This window comes from Orbilia oligospora (genome assembly GCF_000225545.1).
Source record: "Orbilia oligospora ATCC 24927 unplaced genomic scaffold scaffold00210, whole genome shotgun sequence".
NCBI lineage: Eukaryota > Fungi > Ascomycota > Orbiliomycetes > Orbiliales > Orbiliaceae > Orbilia > Orbilia oligospora.
The window spans coordinates 696084-715583 of NW_011645767.1; the positions used below are offsets into that span (position 1 = coordinate 696084).

Here is a 19500-nt window from a genome sequence, read left to right on the forward strand (position 1 = left end):
TGGTGCATCATGCATCATCATGCACCATGGGCGAGTGGTAGTTGCGAGCGATCGTACCGGGGCTACTACGGGGTACCAGCAAGTACTCCTACCGTAATAGGAAATCTCGCCAAGAACGACCTATTTCTCTGGAAGAGGTACCGATACCTTACTCTCTTCGCTTAGATCGCGCCTGTAATACACGAGTGCTCTCGTCCGGCGCTTATAGAAGAGATTAATACTCTAGTTAGGTAGATCGTGCAGAAAAACGTCAGGCGATAAGACGAAACAGCGTTACAACCGATACGATTAAATTTCTTGTCTTTGACTTTTCGTGCTCCTCCTCGAAAAGTCTGTCTCTACATCTGTCCCTACAATTGCCTCATGGTTCTTACTTGTATATTACTTCCCGGATGAAAATGGAAACCGAACTAATGGCTGAAATATTCTATCTTTCTACTGAATCTTCGGTATCACGAAGACAACAATGGAAAGATCATTCGCATCATCCAGAGACAGTGCAATACTGGAGACACGGTGGAGAGAACATTAGCAAGCTAAGAGGATCTCATCCCAAATGCAAAAATAATATTAATAACCGATATCGTCGCGTGGACGATATTTCAGATATTAAACTGAAAAGAACAGATACTACACTTGATCTAAGCCAATTGGCGAAGAGAGCTGATGAAGAAAGAGGGTGCTGGGGCGGCGGTGAATTTATACCTCGCTGGTCTTGGCGAGGGAAACTTTGTGTGTGCGTTTGTTTTCTTACTAGATCAGGAGTAATCAGGGCTAGGTCTGAGTCATCCAACACAGCGTGTTGCTGCGTTGAGGCCGTTTGCTTGTCAAGAAAGCCCCGGCATAACCTGTGTTGTCTAGTTTACGACCAGCATCGCCGGTTTCTCGACTAAACTTTGTGTGTTGTGTTGGCGACTTTTATTTACTATCGGTACCATAACACAAGATTATCGTTGCACTGCAACCAGATACTACTTGCTTAATAGACCTACTTTCATTACGACTATACTTAATACTCACGCTTGAAGGGGGGGGGAGCTCAGCTGTGGAATACCTCATGTGATAGCATTTCGCGTGGAGAGGAACACGTAGCTTGCAGCGCTGCTGCTTATATGCTGAGATGAGATGACAACCTGAAGCATAGATTGAAAAGTACTGAATACAGGCAAGAACTCTTACATGACGTTAAAGGCATCCAAGCATTGGCCACTGAAAAATCGGCTTTAGGGGTACTTGCTGGTTCTAGGAGCCGTCGTCACCAGAGCTGTAGTTGACTGCAGAAAGCCAGTAGAGTCCCTCATACGGGCATTCCGCCACTCGCGAAGGCTAAAATTATAAACCGTTAGAAAATAGCTACGTTCCCAATGTAACAAAGTTACTCAATCGCTCCCTGACCATATGTGCCAGCTACCAGTCTTGCTACCCGGTCGCGAAGCCGTCAAGTAATGATCGACCAGTGACCACATCATCTCCACGAGGAGCGGATGGAACGCAGTGCACGTGCACCCGGCCAGAGGATCGAGTGACTTTCTTACTAGGAAGGACTGTAGGACTATGTAACTCACATTTTATCAAAGTTGTCGATCGTGTGACGTTCTATATCTAATAATATCTGCCGATCATGGAGTAATCTCGAATTCATCATGAATTCATAAAGGAAAAAAAGCAGACAACATACGAAACCCACCATCAACGTTCCGAAAATCACCATCAACGTCCCGAAAACCCTTCTATTGGCCCCATCCTTTGGTAATGACATAAGAAGCCGGCCAAAAAAACTTTTGATGGACTGTCCTTCTGGGTGGATGGATTCTAACAGTTCCCTTGCGTACCCTGCGGCGGCCGCAGCCGCGTATTGTTGCCAGTCGTCATTCTTTCTCGAATCCGCATAATCGCAAATACCCCGAATGGGGATGTACGGGAAATTTAAGAGTCCAGCTGCTTCCATTTCAATACACAAGACATCTCCGCCAAGACTTCTGTCGATTTCATCCCGGCACCCGGCGTCTTTAATTACTCTGTTTCCAGAAGCAATTAAACCATAACGAACACGAGCTGGCCTGATTCTGGAAGTAGCGGGCGCCAATAGAGTGGACATCAATAGAGTGAACCCCCTAGGGCCCCTTAGGCTTGGATGGAATTTAGCAAAGGTATTAATCGCGAATTTAAAGTATTTTTCTGCAAGATCAGTTAGATATTGATCCATTTTCGGTCCATGCTATCCGGAGAGACGCTCACCTCCGCCTTTGGCCCTATCCATTCTACGCAGAGCCCTGAGTTTGGATATTGCTGTTAATAGGTTATTTGGAGGCGTGTTTCGCTTGCTAGTTTGTTGGAAGCCGCCTTGTACGACCCTGCCGAAATCCCATTGGACCCATTCAGTCCCCACCACAACGTCTCCCAGCTTAAGCTTTGATGGAATACCACCGCCAACACCGACCAGAAGGCCGATCTTGACTGCGAAGGTGCACTGCATTTGAGTGACGACCTTCGCCGCTGCAGTAGTGCCAATTGTCTGTTTTGGTAAGCAGGCTATAACAACGTTGTGGCCTCCTATTGATCCTAAAGTATATGCATTTTCGTCGGCGGCTGGTATGGGAAGACTGGGATGTATATTGTCTAGCATCGCTTTTGCCGCGTCTAGCTCTATTGGTAACGCACAGATCCACCCGACCGTGTATTCATCGTGAAATCTTGGATTGGCGGATACACCCTCGCCTTGCAGAAAAGCTTGGGGACTGAATCTGCGCCACATGATGGGAAAATAATTTTATTGATCATAAAGATGATGTTTCAGAATATTAAAGTGAAACCCAAGGCGAGTTCCTGTGTAGGTCTTTTTTATTGGAGGGAGGTTTTTTCATAGGAGTGGGCATTATGTGGGACCTCGCTCTAGGGAACGCTCCTAATATAAGAGTATAAAGGGTACTTTGGTCATACATTTGAAATTAATTTCGAAGGCCAATGCTTTGGTATTAATTAATTCTCTAACGTAAGTACCTAGTACAGATACATAGAACCCGTTTCGCAAGCGCCACCCGCCAAAGAACAGTTAACGGACCTTCAGTAGGGCCTGTTGTTACCTTGATATTGTTAACGAACATAATCTAAAACCATAAATGCCTATCACTCGGACAGGTAGCGATACCTTTCGTCCACTTGCTACTGCAATAAATTCTACTATTGATTTAATTGGTCAGATTAAGAAATTCTGAAGCTATATTGCATATCATTTACTTTTTTCAGGCAAGGCTGGGGCTCTATCGCTCGAGGAATCGGCACGGAATAGCGTCAGTCTCGTACTTGAACTATATCATAGCCCTGGGCTTGTAAACTGAAGTAGAACGGGGCCAGCGTGTCAAGCCATTTTTCTCAAAGGAATTTGGAAAGAGTTAATTCGACAGTGCATGATTACCAAGCATAATACATACAAGATATATACAGAGTGATTTATCTCATTGGAAGAAGTCGTCCAAGTTCCTAGGATCACTACAAGCTTAGCTCCGGGATAGAGGCTGCCAGCAAAGCGCTGTATCACTGGATCCTTCCCAACCTTCTGAATAAAAAACTTGACAAAATGAGAGAAAGAAAAACCAGCTGTCAAGTGCGGGGTAGCTTCGTTACAAGGTGAATGCCACGTCGACATGCTTAGGAATATGTAGGGTTTGTTCTCGCCTCGATATTCAACGAGGCTGTTGGGGTGCTTGAGACCGTATCGACGTCTACACCAATCAATTGCTCTCCCGCGTGCCCCGCGTGCCCCCGCGAACGCGAATATGTCAACAAAAAGAAACATATTCCCATTCGGGAGACGACGCGTGAAGGATAATCTACTCAAGGGAAAGAGGGCTTGATTCTAGGGCAATCCGCCCCCCCCCCCCACCTTCTTTTCCCAGTATTATTCTACAGACCCGGCAAAATCTTCTCGATATCAATGCTTCAGACCTAACCGCACCTTGCTCTGCTAACCCTATTCTTTTTATTCACTTATTCACGATGTATAGAGCTAGGTACGTCCCTCCGTAGTAAAGAGCATCAGAGAAATCTGTATCACACTTAATCTAGGTCTATATTGAGGGATACGCACTAACATACGTTTCTAGACTAAAAGCCAAGATCCGAAACCGACCCAGGCTCTCCACTCGATTCTAAGCTACTCTCAAAGGCGCTTGGTTCATTTCTAGGCCTAGAATTATGTTATCTGATACCGATATCACGATTCGCCCGTGCGTACGGGGAAAATGAGGCCATGGTTATGGATGTATGTTCTCATGGTCTGGCGGAATAATTTACAGAACTCGAGCTAAGCCGGTTATCCCCTTCAGAGCCTATCAGCTGGGCTGAGGTCAAGATCTAATATCAAAAATGGAATTTGCAGATATTATATGTATAAATGCTTAGGAATAAGTCCCTATTGTCTTTAGAAATGGATTAGAATGTCAACAAGGATCCAAGAAAAGCCGAGGCTTCTCGACGGACCCAAGTAGCCAGAAGGATTCGCTTACTCGCAAACGTAGAGTTAAAGCATTGTCGATGTTTTGAAGCGAATGTGGATTGTACAAAAGAATGGTAATAGATGGCATGTAGATTGCAATGCAAGACATCCCTGCAATTGCGCAAAAGATATGAAATTTACAACTCTCACCAAAAGTGACAAACATCCTAATTAGAACTTGAAGGCAGTAGGCAGGTATCGAATCTTGGAGATTTGCTAACTGCTTTTGGTCTTCTACCTAATCCGGGACCGCTCCAAGCGAATTGAGTTTAGTCTGGTGGGGCCTTGGCTTTCCCGCTTTGTGTGACACTCAACAACCTCGCTCTTGATGGAGATTATCTGCTGATCCCTGTTCATATTTTCTAGGATTTCCCAGAGTTCTCTTAAGCTTCCGTCTTAATTCCTTCTACTACCAGTTCTCAAGTCCCTTGCCAAAAAGGGTCCGGCTTCCGCTCTACTCTTTCGGACATCATGAGTTTAGAGCTAGCCTGGGCGCCAGAGCCCGCGCGGGCGTTTCGATGATGTGATGGATTCGGATACTGCTGAATACATTGCTCAAGAGGGTCTGTAGGTACATAGGCCGAGTATGACATGCTAAGAAATACCAGTAATGGGAGAATATCAAAAGGTACAAGAGCACTAGCGGGCTAATAGTAACAGAAAACCCCGCTCTCAGCGAGTAGAAACCGGCAAATATAAAAATAAAAATATGATCAGGACTAATCGGCCACCGCTGGGCGATGAGAGGTTCCTGGACATCCTTTGCGTGTCTTCAGTATTCGTGTTGGGAGCTTTGTAACTTGTTTTTTCCAGTTACTCTCTCGATGCTGTTTAGTGCGTACTTTGGACGAGCCTTGATTTCGGGAGATCGTTTTTTGGGATGGTCGTTCTGGCGTTCTAATTTTATTCCCGCAAGTAGTACACCGTTGGAATGCTGGACCAAGCTTTGCCCCGCCTCGCGCGTTTAGTTTTCGGAGGGTTGTATTTGAGTCGCGTGAACTGCTGCTGACTACCTTTTGATCACCAGTGGGGCCTGGGTCCTCCGTCTGATTATGGTCAAGGGAGTGGATATCTCGTATACGTTGATTTAACGACGTTACGGTCGAGAAGCCGTTTTCATCGGCGAGATTCATCCCAAAGGATGAAGATTCAGAAAGTATAGAAGGCAAAGAAGGAGATGGGGAAGGGGGCTCATCGCGATGAGGATATTGAGGATGGTCTGGTGGAAAATCTAAGTAAATTGTCTGTACTCCAAACTCGGGGACGCAGGTCCACATTGGAATATCATCTAGCGGATCAAATCGAGGACGCATCGTCGGCATGATGGTATTTTCAATAGGAAGAGTGATGACTAGATGGAAATTATCAAGATGGATGGCCGTCGATGTGGAACAAGACAACGCGTAGATGCGCAACCAACCAATGGAGCGTTATATACGATAAACTAAAACACGAACGCGAACGAGTCCAGATACAAGACAATACAGAATCGTGTATGCTTTTCGTCACGTCTACAACGAAAGACTGGTGCGACAACCAGACGCTGCATTCAAACAAATTTCAGATCACCTGACACCTACAACGCGGACTCGCCGACCCTCCAACTGATCTCCTCCTCGGGCGTCCAGATTCGAGGCAAACGTTTTATAGCTTTTATACGGCTTTCAAACATGTAGTAGCTTGATATTGGTTTTAGGTATCGATTTATTGCCTTGAAACGAAGTTTAGCCTCTGACGTCACCCACTAGTCACTTCACCTTTGTGCACATGTGCACTGCCCAGTCCTCATTATTAATTATTTAGATCTTCATAAATCCTTATAAATCCTCTGCATTTTAAAATAGTCCGCACGATGATATTGACAAATATGATTTTGTTTCGATATTTAACTTCCAGGGTGCTTTTGAATGCTTTGAATGTTCTGGTAATGGATCAAAGACCCCAAGCTGAGCAGTGATTAGAGATGTGGAGTTCACAATGTCGGGTTGCGGGGACGGAATAGTACAGGAATGCTTGTGATCATGCATCATGCTATTCTTATAAAGTGTATACAGGAATGATTTCTACAGTCTCGGAACCAATGATTTCTTGACGGCGAAGACCATGAGGAAATGCTGCGGCCGGCACAGGACCAAATCATTGTACCAGGCAGACCAAGCAAAACACCTCGTAAATTACCAGAAAGTTCCTCCACAAGGAGCAAACGACGGAGGGTGTAGTCGGGGAGTAGGAGTCTTTTGTGGTATGCATATATGGTATCGAGACTATGGTTACTTAGGTGTGTCATTCCCCTAGGGTAGTTTCGGAAAAGGAAAAGGACATTTAGACAACGAAAAAAGACTTTCCTCTAATGTTACTTGTCATGAGCTCTTGCCAGAGATTATTGTCGTCGAGCTGTCTGGATAATAGCGCGAGGTTTTCTTCCTTGGTGCTATTCGTATCAACTTCGATCAACATGCCACGCTTTCGGTAGGCCTCTTCGACTGGTACAGTCTCTAATATATACTCGGCAAACCGTTTCTCGAACACCCCATCATTATCATTACCATCCCGCGCCCGTGTCAAATATCTTTCCTTAGCAATCTTCTTATCAACTTTAAAAGAAAGAACAACGTCCGGTTTACTACCACCTTTCAGTGTGAGATCGGCTGAAAACGGCCATGTATTCCACGATCCTAGTTGCTCCATGCATCTTGGGAAGCCATCCAAAAGGATACCGTTATAAGATTGTTGATTTATCATTGCATTTCGTATTGCTTGGAGAAGGAACGGGTTGAGTTCTTCGGATGTTAAGAATCCTTGGTTCTGAAGCTTCTGCTGAATACGCTTTGCGAGTGGCTGATCTCGGTTCTCGCGCATCCAAGCTCTCAAATTATCGCCAACCGAGAAATGAACCAAGTTGTACGTTTTTGCGAGGTGTGTGCACAGTGTCCCTTTGCCGGCACCTGGGGCACCTTTTGCGGCGTCAGCCAATGATGCGCAGCATTTAGGATAAGCCTGTGTTCATACCAAGTATAAAAACAATTGCGAAATATTTTCGCGTTTGATTTTCACTGCTTGACGTCGACGTCTCCATCCAGGCCGGCTGTGATGAACGGATAACGGTATGTTGATTCGATGTGCTCGTGTGGACCGCTTCGTATCGAAAAGTGTTGTGCGGAGAACTTCTCAATTGTCGAAGTTAGGATAAGGTGCCTAATATATACTCCAGGGCAAGGATTGCGGACAAAATATAGATTCTATGTAGCCTGTACAGGGGACAGCCTCCAAAAACCGTGAGTAGGCATCAGGTGAGTGATATTCCGGCATGATAACCAGCCTATATGTTGATCTCTTGATATATATTGCGAGATTCTTTTGCCTCCTCTCCTTATCTCACAGTCTAATAATCTCACCCCCCTTCTATTGAAATAATATATCAGAAGACCAGATTGGACCTTCCACGTACGACCATGCCGACATACATCATGATTTTATACTTGAGCACTGTGCTCGTCATTATTTTTACCGCCACGTGGTACGTTTTCAAACGCCGTGGTATCGACCCCAGAACGGACCCCGATGCACCTATTTCCGTCAACTACTTCCCATCCCGAAAGTGCAACTATCACTGTGGATTTTGCTTCCATACCGAAACCTCTTCCTACATCCTTCCAATAGACGAGGCAAAACGCGGACTTCTTCTCCTCCAGCAGGCTGGTATGCGTAAATTGAACATTGCCGGTGGAGAACCCTTTTTAAATCCAAAATTTCTCAGTCAAATCTTGCAATACTCCAAGGAAGTACTGGGCTTGGAAAGCATCAGCATAATCAGCAATGGTAGTAAGATACGCGAAAACTGGCTTGAAGAGCACGCTAAATGGTTGGATATCCTTGCTATCTCCTGCGATTCTTTCCACCCAGAAACAAACAAAAAGATAGGACGAGGAACCGATGGTGGTAATGTGACTCGGTTGTTCCAGATAGCTGCATGGTGCAGGAAATACGGAATCAAATTTAAGCTGAACACCGTGGTTAACATCTACAATTGGGATGAAGACATGGCTACGGAGATTCAGAATTTAGCTCCATTTCGATGGAAGGTGTTCCAATGCCTTATCGTGGCAGGAGAAAACGACGACGAGACCCGGAAGACAGATGCTAGGAAATTTCTCGTAACGGAGGAGCAATGGCAAACATTTTGCCGAAGGCACGAGCACTTGGATTGTTATGTGCCCGAAGACAACAAGCATATGGCGAGCAGCTATCTACTGTTAGATGAATACATGTGCTTCTTGGATAAGGGCGAGGGCATGATGACCAAGAGCGAATCTATTCTAAAAGTTGGAGTTATGGAAGCGATGAAACAGGTTGTTTGGGATAGGAAGTCTTTCGTGGAGAGGGGTGGTATTTATGATTGGAGCAGGCCAGAGTTGTTTATGCCTGACCAATCAAATGGTTGTAATGGTGCCATTGGTGACATCGATTCCGAGGAACTCCAATGGTGAAGCCTTAAATGGAGTTTAACGTTTATACATTCTTAATGCGAGTTTAATAGCGCTTTCATGTCAAAAGGGCTGGTAAAGATGTAAACTATGACCACGATGAAGACTATAAGCTATAAGGGCCTACGTCGACGCGTCTTCGGAAGTCCAATCGGACTTTGCTGAAGTTTGAAACGCTTTTGAATTCAAGATATCAATACCGTAAATTATCTTTATTTCTGCTGCCATAAATAATAAGTTAAGTTTTTGCGCATCCGCAAGACAACTGAAAAATATATAAAATGGAGGGCTGAAAGAGCTTAAGAGTTGTTGTTTATCTGCCTATTATAATACTAATGTATAGGGAATTGAGCTCCCTTCATTCAAGGTAAGATGCCTTCGAAGGAACAAACCTGATCTAGATACTTGAATAAACTTTTAATAACTATCGAGATCCCCCCAATTGCGGCTGAAGTTACGAGACCAGGCTGAAGCGCAATATACATAATTCGATGTCGAAGAAATCTGTATGTGTTGGCTAGCCAACTGGACGAAGTTAATTATAACGTCGCGAGCGACATAATATGCAAAAGATTATTTTATCCTCGCCATGAACTACCCTCCAGCAGTCAGAAAATAAATATTAATTTTGAATCCTGTTCCCATGTGTAGATTAGGGACCCCTGCGTATGCTCCTGCGCTAGTGGGATCCACGCTGCTGGAATGTGTGGTGCCAGCATGCCCTTGCATCGGAGATGAGACTCAGCTCAGTTATGGATTATTATTAACTATTATAATTATTGTTATTGTTATTTCGACTAAGCCCATTTTGTAGGCTTATGAAGTTGAACCCATCACGGGTACTTTTAATAAGTAATCAACTAAGAGGAAATAAGCAATACCCTTTCAAGTCACCGTAAAACTTCTTGCAACCATTCTTGCGTTTGCCAGGTATCGATGTGTCGATAATATATGGCAGCTTTGGTCGCGTTATATTAACACCTTATTTAATGTCAATTCCTTGATCGAAAAATCATAATTTGCATTGAAAGTCGTGGAGGGGGGGAGTGCTGCTAACTGATGAAAATCTGTACCAGATCTTGGATTATGCGTGGTTGGTTGTGGTGGGCGGCATATTCCGGCCTAGGATGCATGCATAATGGTGATCGTTCTTCATACTATCTGGCCCGCTTGGCTAGCCCTTAATCGGGGATGGGGCAGAAGGGCGGCCCCAACTTCCAAGCCTGCTTCCGCCTTCATAAAAATGTGACCTAGAAACCCAACATTCCAGACAGCTGAGGTAGTCTATTTCCTTCCTTGGCATGAAGTGGCCAGCTGAACCGCAGGTTTCTCAGCTGCAAAAACTGCTGAGAGATTGGCCTGGGTTATTCCCTATTTTGAGAGCCGGCACAATCGGGAAAAGTAAATATCCTTTTATGCCAACGTCAGGTGCTCGAGCAGGCAGATGGGTTTAATCGATAAAAGGCGGGGTAGTGTCTTCACTCCACTCGTAATATCTCTCTCATTCTAACAGTCTGGATTTTAATGCCTAACATCTTGTCCTTGATACTACAAACAATGCGTTTCTCAATTGCCAACGTTATTGTCTTATCTACTGGCTTCGCGGTGGCGACGGCCTTGAATGTAGGATTGGATTTTACCTCAAAAAATCAACGATGCGGCAATAGCCTTAACGACGCTTGTATAAGAGGTAAATCGAAAATGGCATGCCTCTCCGCCACGACTTTGCTGACCCGTTTAGCTCTTGTGATTCCCTTTGCTCTAGGTTCGGGTTTCAGGGATTGCACTTCGTTTTTTCGGACTACAATCACGGTGTCACCAAGGTGCGGCTTTCTAATGGCCCGCAAAATCTACAAGAAATAACCCCTAACCTCTTCCCAAGAACTTCTACAGTTACCCGGACCACCACTATCTCCACTACAGTTACTGAGAATTTCGAGATCCGACGCCGTGCGGTTGAAGCCAAGCCCAAACGGTCCATTGAAATCCCCACGCGGATCCCAAGCTACGCGGCTAGATGCTCAGGCGGAGTCCGATACTCGAGTGCATGTTCATGTTATGGCGTCAGGAGCGCTGCGACTATTACTGTCCACCGCCCTCGTACAACGACGTATGTTACGGTCACTAAGACTGCTACCACAACGGCTTGTTTTTTATGGTACGAGAATCCACCTTGTTGTCTGAAAAAGGACACTCCCTGCAATATTACGAACCCGGGACAGTGCTGCTCAGCAACCTGTGGGGTTAATGATAGGATAGGACCCGATTACTATTGTTATTAGCCCAGGTTCTAGATATGAGGTCTGATATGTATAATGAGAAAACAAAGACACTCGCTCGCATTTTGGTAGCCTACGAGCAAGGGATTTAAATTAATTTATCGCGAGATTTAAACTTATTTTACTGGAGAGCGATTATTAGACAAATAGCAATACTTGTCAGTGACGTCACGGCCGTCTCCTTTGCTCTTGGAAGTCTATCTAAAGTGTTCCGCCTCGTGGCCGTGTGGAGCTTGCAAGTGTGTTGGAATTGTTGTATGAGATCCCAATAAAGTTCTTTAATTTAATCTCCGGAACGCTTGCGTGCGGGGCGCCAATTACTTAGCATATAATAGATACAATCGAAGGCCTTTCATCGATCGGAGCCACTCTGTAAAGTGGGATTTTCGCTCGCTACCTAACCGACCGTACCCTTGGCTCCTAGGCACGAGTTCAACTTTAGACAACAGTAGTAATTTTCTTGCATCTCGATAGATTTATTGGTTATCTTGACCCTTGCGGTGGTGATTACATGCAGCAGACGGGATATTAGCACTAGGCAGCTAAGGCAACAAGGCACCGGCACAGCCAACGCGGGAACATTGGAACATCATAGCTTCAACAACTCGTGAGAATATTAGATTCAAAAGTCAGAGCTCTTAAAATATACAAGTATAAAAGGCGTCTTTGTCACAATTATCGACTATTATTTTTTCCTCATCACGGATCCTTGGACCAGAGTAGCCTCCCGAAGCCTACGTCAAGTCACTCTCAATTAAACCATAGCTAGCTATTTCAGCTACTTGAAAAATAGAGTCTTTTACAACATCCATTGCGAACAACGTCAATCCTCGGCTAAACCCTGCCAAGCCCTTGCTCTAAAGAAAAGAAATAAATCAAAATGCTTCTGAGATATATATTTCTAGCTGCCTTTGCTGTTGCAGCAAGTGCTACGCCAGAGCCAGCAGTAAGTTTATTTCAAAAAGATGCCGCTCGTCCAACTCATTACTCCAATTATATCGCTCTAACACCAGTCAATAGCCTATAGGCTTAGATATCCTTGGGGATCTTTTAAAAGATGGCCCCGACAAGGACATCAAGATTGCCAATGGTGGGCCGGTTGGACCCGGACTCAGCGAACTCGTTGCAATCGCCGAGGGAATTCTCAGGAAGTACGGTATTACAAAGACATATGCCGATTTAGTAGACCTTGACGCAGGTCTGCTTAAAATTGCCGCAGATATCCTTGGAGTAAATGGGAAAGAGGGCATTATTGCAGCACCGGGAAAGCTCCTCGGCGGTGGCTCCCCCAAAACCTCGAAGCTGGACGCAGCAAACCAAAAGGTCCTACCGACAGATATATACAAACCAACTCTACCAGCCGCAGAGCAAGAGGGTGTCAAATTCCATAATGTTGACGTTGTCAGCTTTTTACCCGGCGTGGTAGATGAAACTTGGATAGTCGCTTTTGGTGGCAAGGAAACCCATTTTGGTACTAATAAGGCCTGCTTCTCGTTAGCTGGAGGGAACCTTCAGCTGTCCGGCGATGCCATCAAAGCTAGATGCCTAACCAAGGACATCAGCGGTGAGAATAAGGGTTCTCCTGAGGAAGAAAAGAGACCTTTAAAAGAGGAGAAATGCCCTCCTTTGGCACTCGCTGGGGTCCAAGGGGGGAAAGTGATTGTTGTTCGACCAGGTTCTCCTAATGTGAAGGCGGAGAAAGTTGAAAAGATCTTGGGGTGTTGGGGGTCAATTCCAGATGACATTTTGCCCAAACCAGTTCCCCTTCCAGGACCAAAAGGGCAGGCACCTACTAAGATGGTGGGTCAGAACGAGACTGAGCCGATCAGTCCGGCCGGAATCTTGCCTGTACCTCCCATCCCTTCCCCTGGCCCCGAAGAGCTAGTTGCCCCCGCCAGAATTCCTAAATACGCAATTCTCAAGTTCAACGGCGTCTTGGCGCAAGAGTAGAATGGTGGATACAGATGATGGTATTTCATTATAATGTAGTTAGTTTTATATAAATTTATCTCCCCATTTCCTGAAGCGGACGAAGCTTTAAGCCAGTATTCCGGGGTCCTCCCCTTATATCATGCTACTCGATCGAAGATCATTTGTTTCGAAAAGCAGGATCCTGTGCTATATTTTGTAGTGACGTTCAGATTGGAAAGAGAAATACATTTCAACGCTTTTTAATTTTTGTAAATATTTGATAGTACGGTAGTATCGACAGTGATGCTGAATTCCCCCGAGTTTATTTTACAGCTCTAATAACCATATATACAAATTCAAGTTAGCTAATTTTGAGGAGTGTAGGTCTACAGGAATGCATACGACGCGTAACAATGCACTAACGTCCCTTGATACACACTGTACGTATAATATAAATATTCGTGCGCTCCAGACGTCCGGGAGATAGCCTACGGTAGCCTTATTTCTAGACATTGATGCACTTACTCAATGGCTAGTCCTGCCAGCTTGAGCATTTGTTACCTGTCTGCCGATTTGTAGTTTAAACTTTCCTAGCTCGGGTTATTTATATCATCGTCGCAATACGTTTTGACTACGACCTCGTATACGTAAGGCCCATGGCACGCTCTCACTAGCCACTGTGTGGCTCATCATAGTGACGGAATGTTCCGATTTTGGGTGTCGGATTCCCAACAAAAACAACGCGCAATGCGCCACCGCTGCATAGAAATAGGTTATTAAATTTAGAGCAGAGGGTAACTATGGTCCTCTCATATGATCATGCTTATCGTCAACTTGAAGAAGTTAATTCGGATTTTAAAGAGCGCAGTACCATGAAATACATCAGTTGATACAAATGACTGGCCTCAGAGCCCACCACCAGCATTGACAACAGGAGAAAAAGGTTCAATAAGGGTCACTAATTTATTCCAACGACCACATATAGCCAACTACCGCCCGATATTCAGCAAACCCAAGCTAAAAGTCCAAGAAATTCTGTCCAATTTCTAGTCCCTAGGTAAAGCAGCCTCTTGCCGATTGAGAAACCCAAACAGAAATGTTCACTCCATTATCACCGGTAACAGTAGTAGAACCTCCGGCACATCTTGAACCGGTACAACAGCCCCCAATCACCGCCATTGCATCCCCAAAATTTCTAACATAAACATTTGTGTTCGCAAAAAGATAGTAGTTTGCAAAGCAGATCCTAACCGTTCCCCAAGTCCAAGTGCCGACCTTCAAATGTTCTATGTACAACCAGTCGGTACGGGGCCAGAAGCTGTTTTCCATGGCCCAGAAGTCGCTAGTGTTGAAGGTATAGTAGTCGGGGTCATAGCATGTGGCACCCCTTTTGAATAGACGTTCGACGTTTCGTTTGTTTGGGGATATCGCCTGCTTTAAAGGGATATCAAAGAACTCGACATCGAAATCCTTTGGAGGTGCTACAGCGGCTGTAGTGGTTGCCGGTTCTGGTGCTCGTGGTAAATGGATGTTGGATGAAGCAGCAATTACTTCACTGGGCGAGAATGCTTCACCGACTGGTGCCGCTGATGCTACGGAGAGTAGCAATCCAATAAAAGCTAGAACAGTAGAATGACGCATGTCGATTGACTCTACAGTGCCTTTATATGGTAGATAGGGTATTGAAAAAGTGAGACTGCCTGTTTTTCAAGAAAACTTGGGAGTTTGAAAAATGATTCGATTGCTGAATTGGAAGAGTCTTATGGATTGAGAATGAATAAGAAGACTCTACGATGGAAAACCCCTTCTTTATATACTTCTCTTTCATGAAGCAAAAAGAACTAGTTCAATAGACTTATTGGCCATTTTGCAAATTTCTTCGAGATATATTGTAAAAACCACACGTGAGAGCTAGCTTGCGCCTGAGCCGCTCCCATGAATCTGCGCCAACTACTCCGGTACGGTGAATCCCCAGCAAAGTTTGTCTCGTCATCCGATACATTCGCAAAGAGCGAAATTTTAATACCAACTTCGTATTTGTTGGAAAAGGATGTGATGCACTCGCGCACATATTCTGATATGGAATACTCGAGTTCCCTGTAGCTTGCAGCAAAGTTATGTAAATTCATCGGATGTTGTGGCGATGCAACGCATTGGTCAGGCACTAGTACCCACAAGCCTCCCGCTCAAACGGGGTTGCCGCCCACGGCCTATCCCCGCAATATTTGTGTCACGCATAGATAGTTAGATAAAGCTCTGTGGAGACGTGCCGGGGTATCTCATACAAGCCTCATTTACTAGTAGTATCGGCATTTCTCATCCTTTGTTGCATGGGATATCCCAACGCCCCGGCCAGCCGGCCAATTGAACGGGCAAACTCTATGCAGCTCTGCGCATTTACAGGGTCGCAGTTAACCTGTAGATATTTCAGACGAATCAGAGAAAGAGAGAGTTAGCTAATAGACTGTCGGGCCGTCTTCTGAAAGGATATACATCGTCAAGGGGGGCGTCACATTCTATGATCGTTTATAGAAATGCCTTTTCGAAATTTTCTCTAAAATATGTTTACTCATCGACTTCTATATTGAACAACGATGTATCAATAGTTTCTTCCTATTTGGGGACCGCACTGGCCTCTTCACAATTATCCACTTAGGGTCCACGGGCATCATCCCAATTTGGGTGCGTATACCTACCTAGCCGAAAGGATCATAAACGCTTAAACCTTGAACTAGAGAACCAAAATGGTTTAATTGAGACAATCGATTGGTTGATCAGATACCACTTCGATGTTGAAATGCACACCCGAAGTGGTGTCCAGGAATTCGCGGCACCAAGTGTTCATTGGGAAACCGCCAATCGAAGGTTGCATTGGCCCAACGCCCTCCGGTTAAAATATATTCTTTTCAATCCTGTGGGTACGATATGATAGGGGAATATATAATACAATCATCCCGAGAGGGCTTTTAAGGCTTAACCTTTAATATGATCGCTGGGAGCGAACGTGTGAATTCGTGGTTTCAAGTAGTAGCCCCTCCCGTTATGTTGAGTAATCAGTGGTTCAGTGAACAAAAATTTGGCTAGGATGGGCTGGTTAAGCTTCGCCGAGGCTAATCCTAGCCGAAAATTTAAAAGCTGTAGATGGGAGGGTGCTTAGTCGTTTAATTAAACAAACGAATGAAGCTGTTTCCCATCGCGCTCGACATGCGTCTGGCTGGCTGGTTGGATTCGGGAACTAATCCAATCCCTGGTCAGTTTTTGAGTTCACTCTATCCCCACTTATCTTTCCCTTCTGATTTTGCTAGAATATCACTAGTGTCGACATGTCCTCGAACCCCTCAAGCTTTCAATTAGACGCCAGACAATTAATTCTTCTCAAACAAACAATAGATCTATATAGACCGGTCGACCCCCCATAGAGTCTGTATAATTTGATTATTGCAGCCAATAGCAAAGCCCTACAACCAAAGTAAAGAAACACCCAAGATGAAAAGTGTGCAAACTTCATATTGTATTTCTAAGGTGGTTGAGGCAAGGATTTGCGCTCTCAGGTTCTGCTAATGTCACGCCATGCTGATCTCATGATGCATCGATGTATTTTCTTCGAGCGGTGTCCATGTACGTATACGGAATAGATATCCAGAAGTCAATCGGCTACTAAAATTGGGGTTGCACAGACATACATCCGAAATTCTCTGCGGGGTCTTGGTTTCAGACGTTGCTAACGTGTCCTAAGATTATAATAAGATAAGACTCTTTAATATTAATGACTCGAACAGAGCCACAGTGCCTTGTTGTCGTTCCGATAAGCGAATCCCCATGGAAGAGAGATTTGCACCACATCATTAGTGTCATGACGTAATGTAGATTAACGTCCGGTAAATAGCTCCACGGCATTTCATTACCGTCCTACCCTAACTTGAAAATTGTGTTTGCTTTTCATACTAACCAGTTTGAACCTGGGGCTATAGCTAGCTCAAATTCCGACGAAATATAAAAGACGGATGGATTTGTTTTATAGATTCAGTTTATTAGTAGTCCTTGTAGATTGCCAAGGTAGGACAGTACAGCGGGTGGGAGTGTGAGCAGTACGGAGACAAACCGGGAGTTGCGAATACTATAAAACCCCACTTAGAGAACATTACCGGGGGGTATTTGGTCATTGTAGCTGTGAGTAGTGTCGTTGGAAGATATCACAAAGGGAAAACTATGTCAACGGGTATCGGTATCCATAGAACCATGAAATTCGAAGCATCTACGATTACGGTAAAGCGACAGTCAAACTTCCGTTTTTCGAGACAGCGGGTACCTCGTTTATAAACTTGGAGTTCTTCCGTCTGAAACTCTGTGATATCGTCTGGCACCTGGCCTTCGTATAATAGCCGCGGCGGATCAATTGATCAACCGCTAATTGAACGTCAGGGCCCAAGCCTTAGGGAACTCTGACTCAAATCATGATATCAACCTCGCGAGGTGAAATGAGGTGACATCTTCAAAAGGCTAGGAATTGAGATACAGGCTATGAAATAATCCTCCGGTTTCATATTCCAGTCCTACCCTCTGCCTAGAACTAAGCTAGCTGGCTAGCCGGCAGGATTAAAAGTTCTCAGAGATGTACCGAATATGTGTTCACCGGATATCCTGTTGTACGGAGAGTTTTTTGGACTGGTAAATTAAGGGTATATGCCATTATCGCTCAATAGAATTAGGTACTAGTGGATTTATTATTTATTTATTTTCAATTCGAGGGGCCACGTAGGCCTAGGAAGCTCCAAGAGACGCCACCCGCCAGAGCTGGCCTTAACACTTCTATATCGGAATCACCGATCCTTGATACCTTGAGTCCCTGTGTTCAGGGAAGTTGATTTCCTTGTTAAAGCCACGAGTTCGATTAGTCAGCTTTAGAAAACGCTATAGGTTCAAGAAGCAGGCCACGCTGGGAACGCTGGTGAGGTTGTTTTAAGGTTTAAAACCTTAACAGATCGTATTAAGATTCCAACCCTTCAAAAACAACAGAATTTCGGACCCGTCATCAATATACCCCAAACATAGACCTCACAGTCAGCGCCTGTAGCACCCGGATACAAGACAACGATAGGATCCGAGTTATAATGTTACATATCAGCCCTGCAACGTTACCCTCAATGCTCTCCAACATCGCAGAAAAATTTCATGCGACTTCAATATATGAGTATGACTGGCAGAGAGTTACTATTGCAACACTCGCCATATTAGCTCTGACATATTCGTACTGGGTATACCCCGGGTCCCAAAACCCTGGTCCTGGATGCCCTAGGATTTACGAAGAACGAGCCGCAAGTCCTACTCGCGGACAGCACCAGGTCTTCTTATCTTGGGTCTTCCCGGACGGCTATAGCCTCAATCGTGTCAGTCTGTTCTACATCGATTACGAGGACCCGGATAGCCTGAAAGAAGAGCTAAAGCGGTACGATATGGCTGGTAGTATGTATACCAAACATCGATAGTCCCTATGGACTTCTATATTAAATTCCGATGCCAGATTCACTAATGAAGGAATCGTTCTCATACCGCTGCAGTTCTTGCCATACCAGTATTCCATGGCACTCTTTTCGGGCCTGGGAAACTTCTTCTCGCAAACGATGATATTGAAACGAAAGATCTCCTTCGAGTTTCGGCCCGCGTCATTTTCCTGGTCGTTTATCATAGGGAGGCATCTGAGGCTATCCTTACTACCGAATCCCGTCTATTAAAAGTTTTAGTGAACCCGGGACCAATATGGGATAAACCGATGAGTATTGATGACTTTGAGGATATGGTCGGAACCTTCGAGAAGGGTCGAATTCAAAAATGTAACTGCATATATACCTTAAGAAATATTGTAATACCCTCGGTAGCTAAGTTCGTGTCATCATAGGAACCACGAAAAGCCACCAACCGACGGTATCCCACCTGCCTGTGTCCAAATTTAGATGGGTGTTTATCCTCCCCTGCGACTTTTCGATAAAACGGTAGGTAGACGAAACTCGCCACGGAAAAAAAACCTCGGGTGCCCGGCAGCCCGTAGATGCAAAAATTGGCGCAATACAGCTCTGTAACTAGTTGTTAGCTAGGCGACGTATATAGGTGTCGAGGCTGGAACTGGCTTCTGACGCCATTTTAGCGTTCAAAGTCAGCTGCTTCCATCACAACACCAACTTATGATTCCCCTTGTTCTTGCACTTACTCTATGAGCCCGAATTTTATGTATTGTCTTTGCAATATCCATTTTCTTATCTCCGCCATCACCATTCTGATCCCAATTAAATTCGATTGCTTTAGCGTGCCAGGAAATTGTCGCTACTATCTCGTT

General features: G+C 44.8%; 7 protein-coding genes across 7 annotated transcripts; 3 read left to right on the top strand and 4 right to left on the bottom strand.

The window, feature by feature from the left end:
* Positions 1-1242: 1242 nt before the first annotated feature.
* On the bottom strand, positions 1243-2755 carry AOL_s00210g193 (uncharacterized protein; the record flags this gene model as incomplete). Its single annotated transcript, XM_011128995.1, has 3 exons — positions 1243-1326; positions 1679-2178; positions 2239-2755. 3 exons carry the CDS (start codon positions 2753-2755, stop codon positions 1243-1245), a joined length of 1101 nt encoding a protein of 366 aa, XP_011127297.1.
* A 2459-nt stretch (positions 2756-5214) lies between these two features.
* On the bottom strand, positions 5215-5817 carry AOL_s00210g194 (uncharacterized protein; the record flags this gene model as incomplete). Its single annotated transcript, XM_011128996.1, has 1 exon — positions 5215-5817. One exon carries the CDS (start codon positions 5815-5817, stop codon positions 5215-5217), a length of 603 nt encoding a protein of 200 aa, XP_011127298.1.
* A 1000-nt stretch (positions 5818-6817) lies between these two features.
* AOL_s00210g195 (uncharacterized protein) lies at positions 6818-7354 on the bottom strand (the record flags this gene model as incomplete). The annotated part of the gene is made up of 1 exon (XM_011128997.1): positions 6818-7354. The coding sequence occupies one exon, from the start codon at positions 7352-7354 to the stop codon at positions 6818-6820; it is 537 nt and encodes a 178-aa protein (XP_011127299.1).
* Positions 7355-7947: 593 nt separating this feature from the next.
* AOL_s00210g196 (uncharacterized protein) lies at positions 7948-8982 on the top strand (the record flags this gene model as incomplete). Its single annotated transcript, XM_011128998.1, has 1 exon — positions 7948-8982. One exon carries the CDS (start codon positions 7948-7950, stop codon positions 8980-8982), a length of 1035 nt encoding a protein of 344 aa, XP_011127300.1.
* A 3156-nt stretch (positions 8983-12138) lies between these two features.
* AOL_s00210g197 (uncharacterized protein) lies at positions 12139-13208 on the top strand (the record flags this gene model as incomplete). The annotated part of the gene is made up of 2 exons (XM_011128999.1): positions 12139-12204; positions 12279-13208. The coding sequence occupies 2 exons, from the start codon at positions 12139-12141 to the stop codon at positions 13206-13208; spliced, it is 996 nt and encodes a 331-aa protein (XP_011127301.1).
* Positions 13209-14222: 1014 nt separating this feature from the next.
* On the bottom strand, positions 14223-14810 carry AOL_s00210g198 (uncharacterized protein; the record flags this gene model as incomplete). The annotated part of the gene is made up of 1 exon (XM_011129000.1): positions 14223-14810. The coding sequence occupies one exon, from the start codon at positions 14808-14810 to the stop codon at positions 14223-14225; it is 588 nt and encodes a 195-aa protein (XP_011127302.1).
* Positions 14811-18313: 3503 nt separating this feature from the next.
* Positions 18314-19250, top strand: AOL_s00210g199 (uncharacterized protein; the record flags this gene model as incomplete). The annotated part of the gene is made up of 3 exons (XM_011129001.1): positions 18314-18632; positions 18728-19000; positions 19168-19250. The coding sequence occupies 3 exons, from the start codon at positions 18314-18316 to the stop codon at positions 19248-19250; spliced, it is 675 nt and encodes a 224-aa protein (XP_011127303.1).
* Positions 19251-19500: the final 250 nt, after the last annotated feature.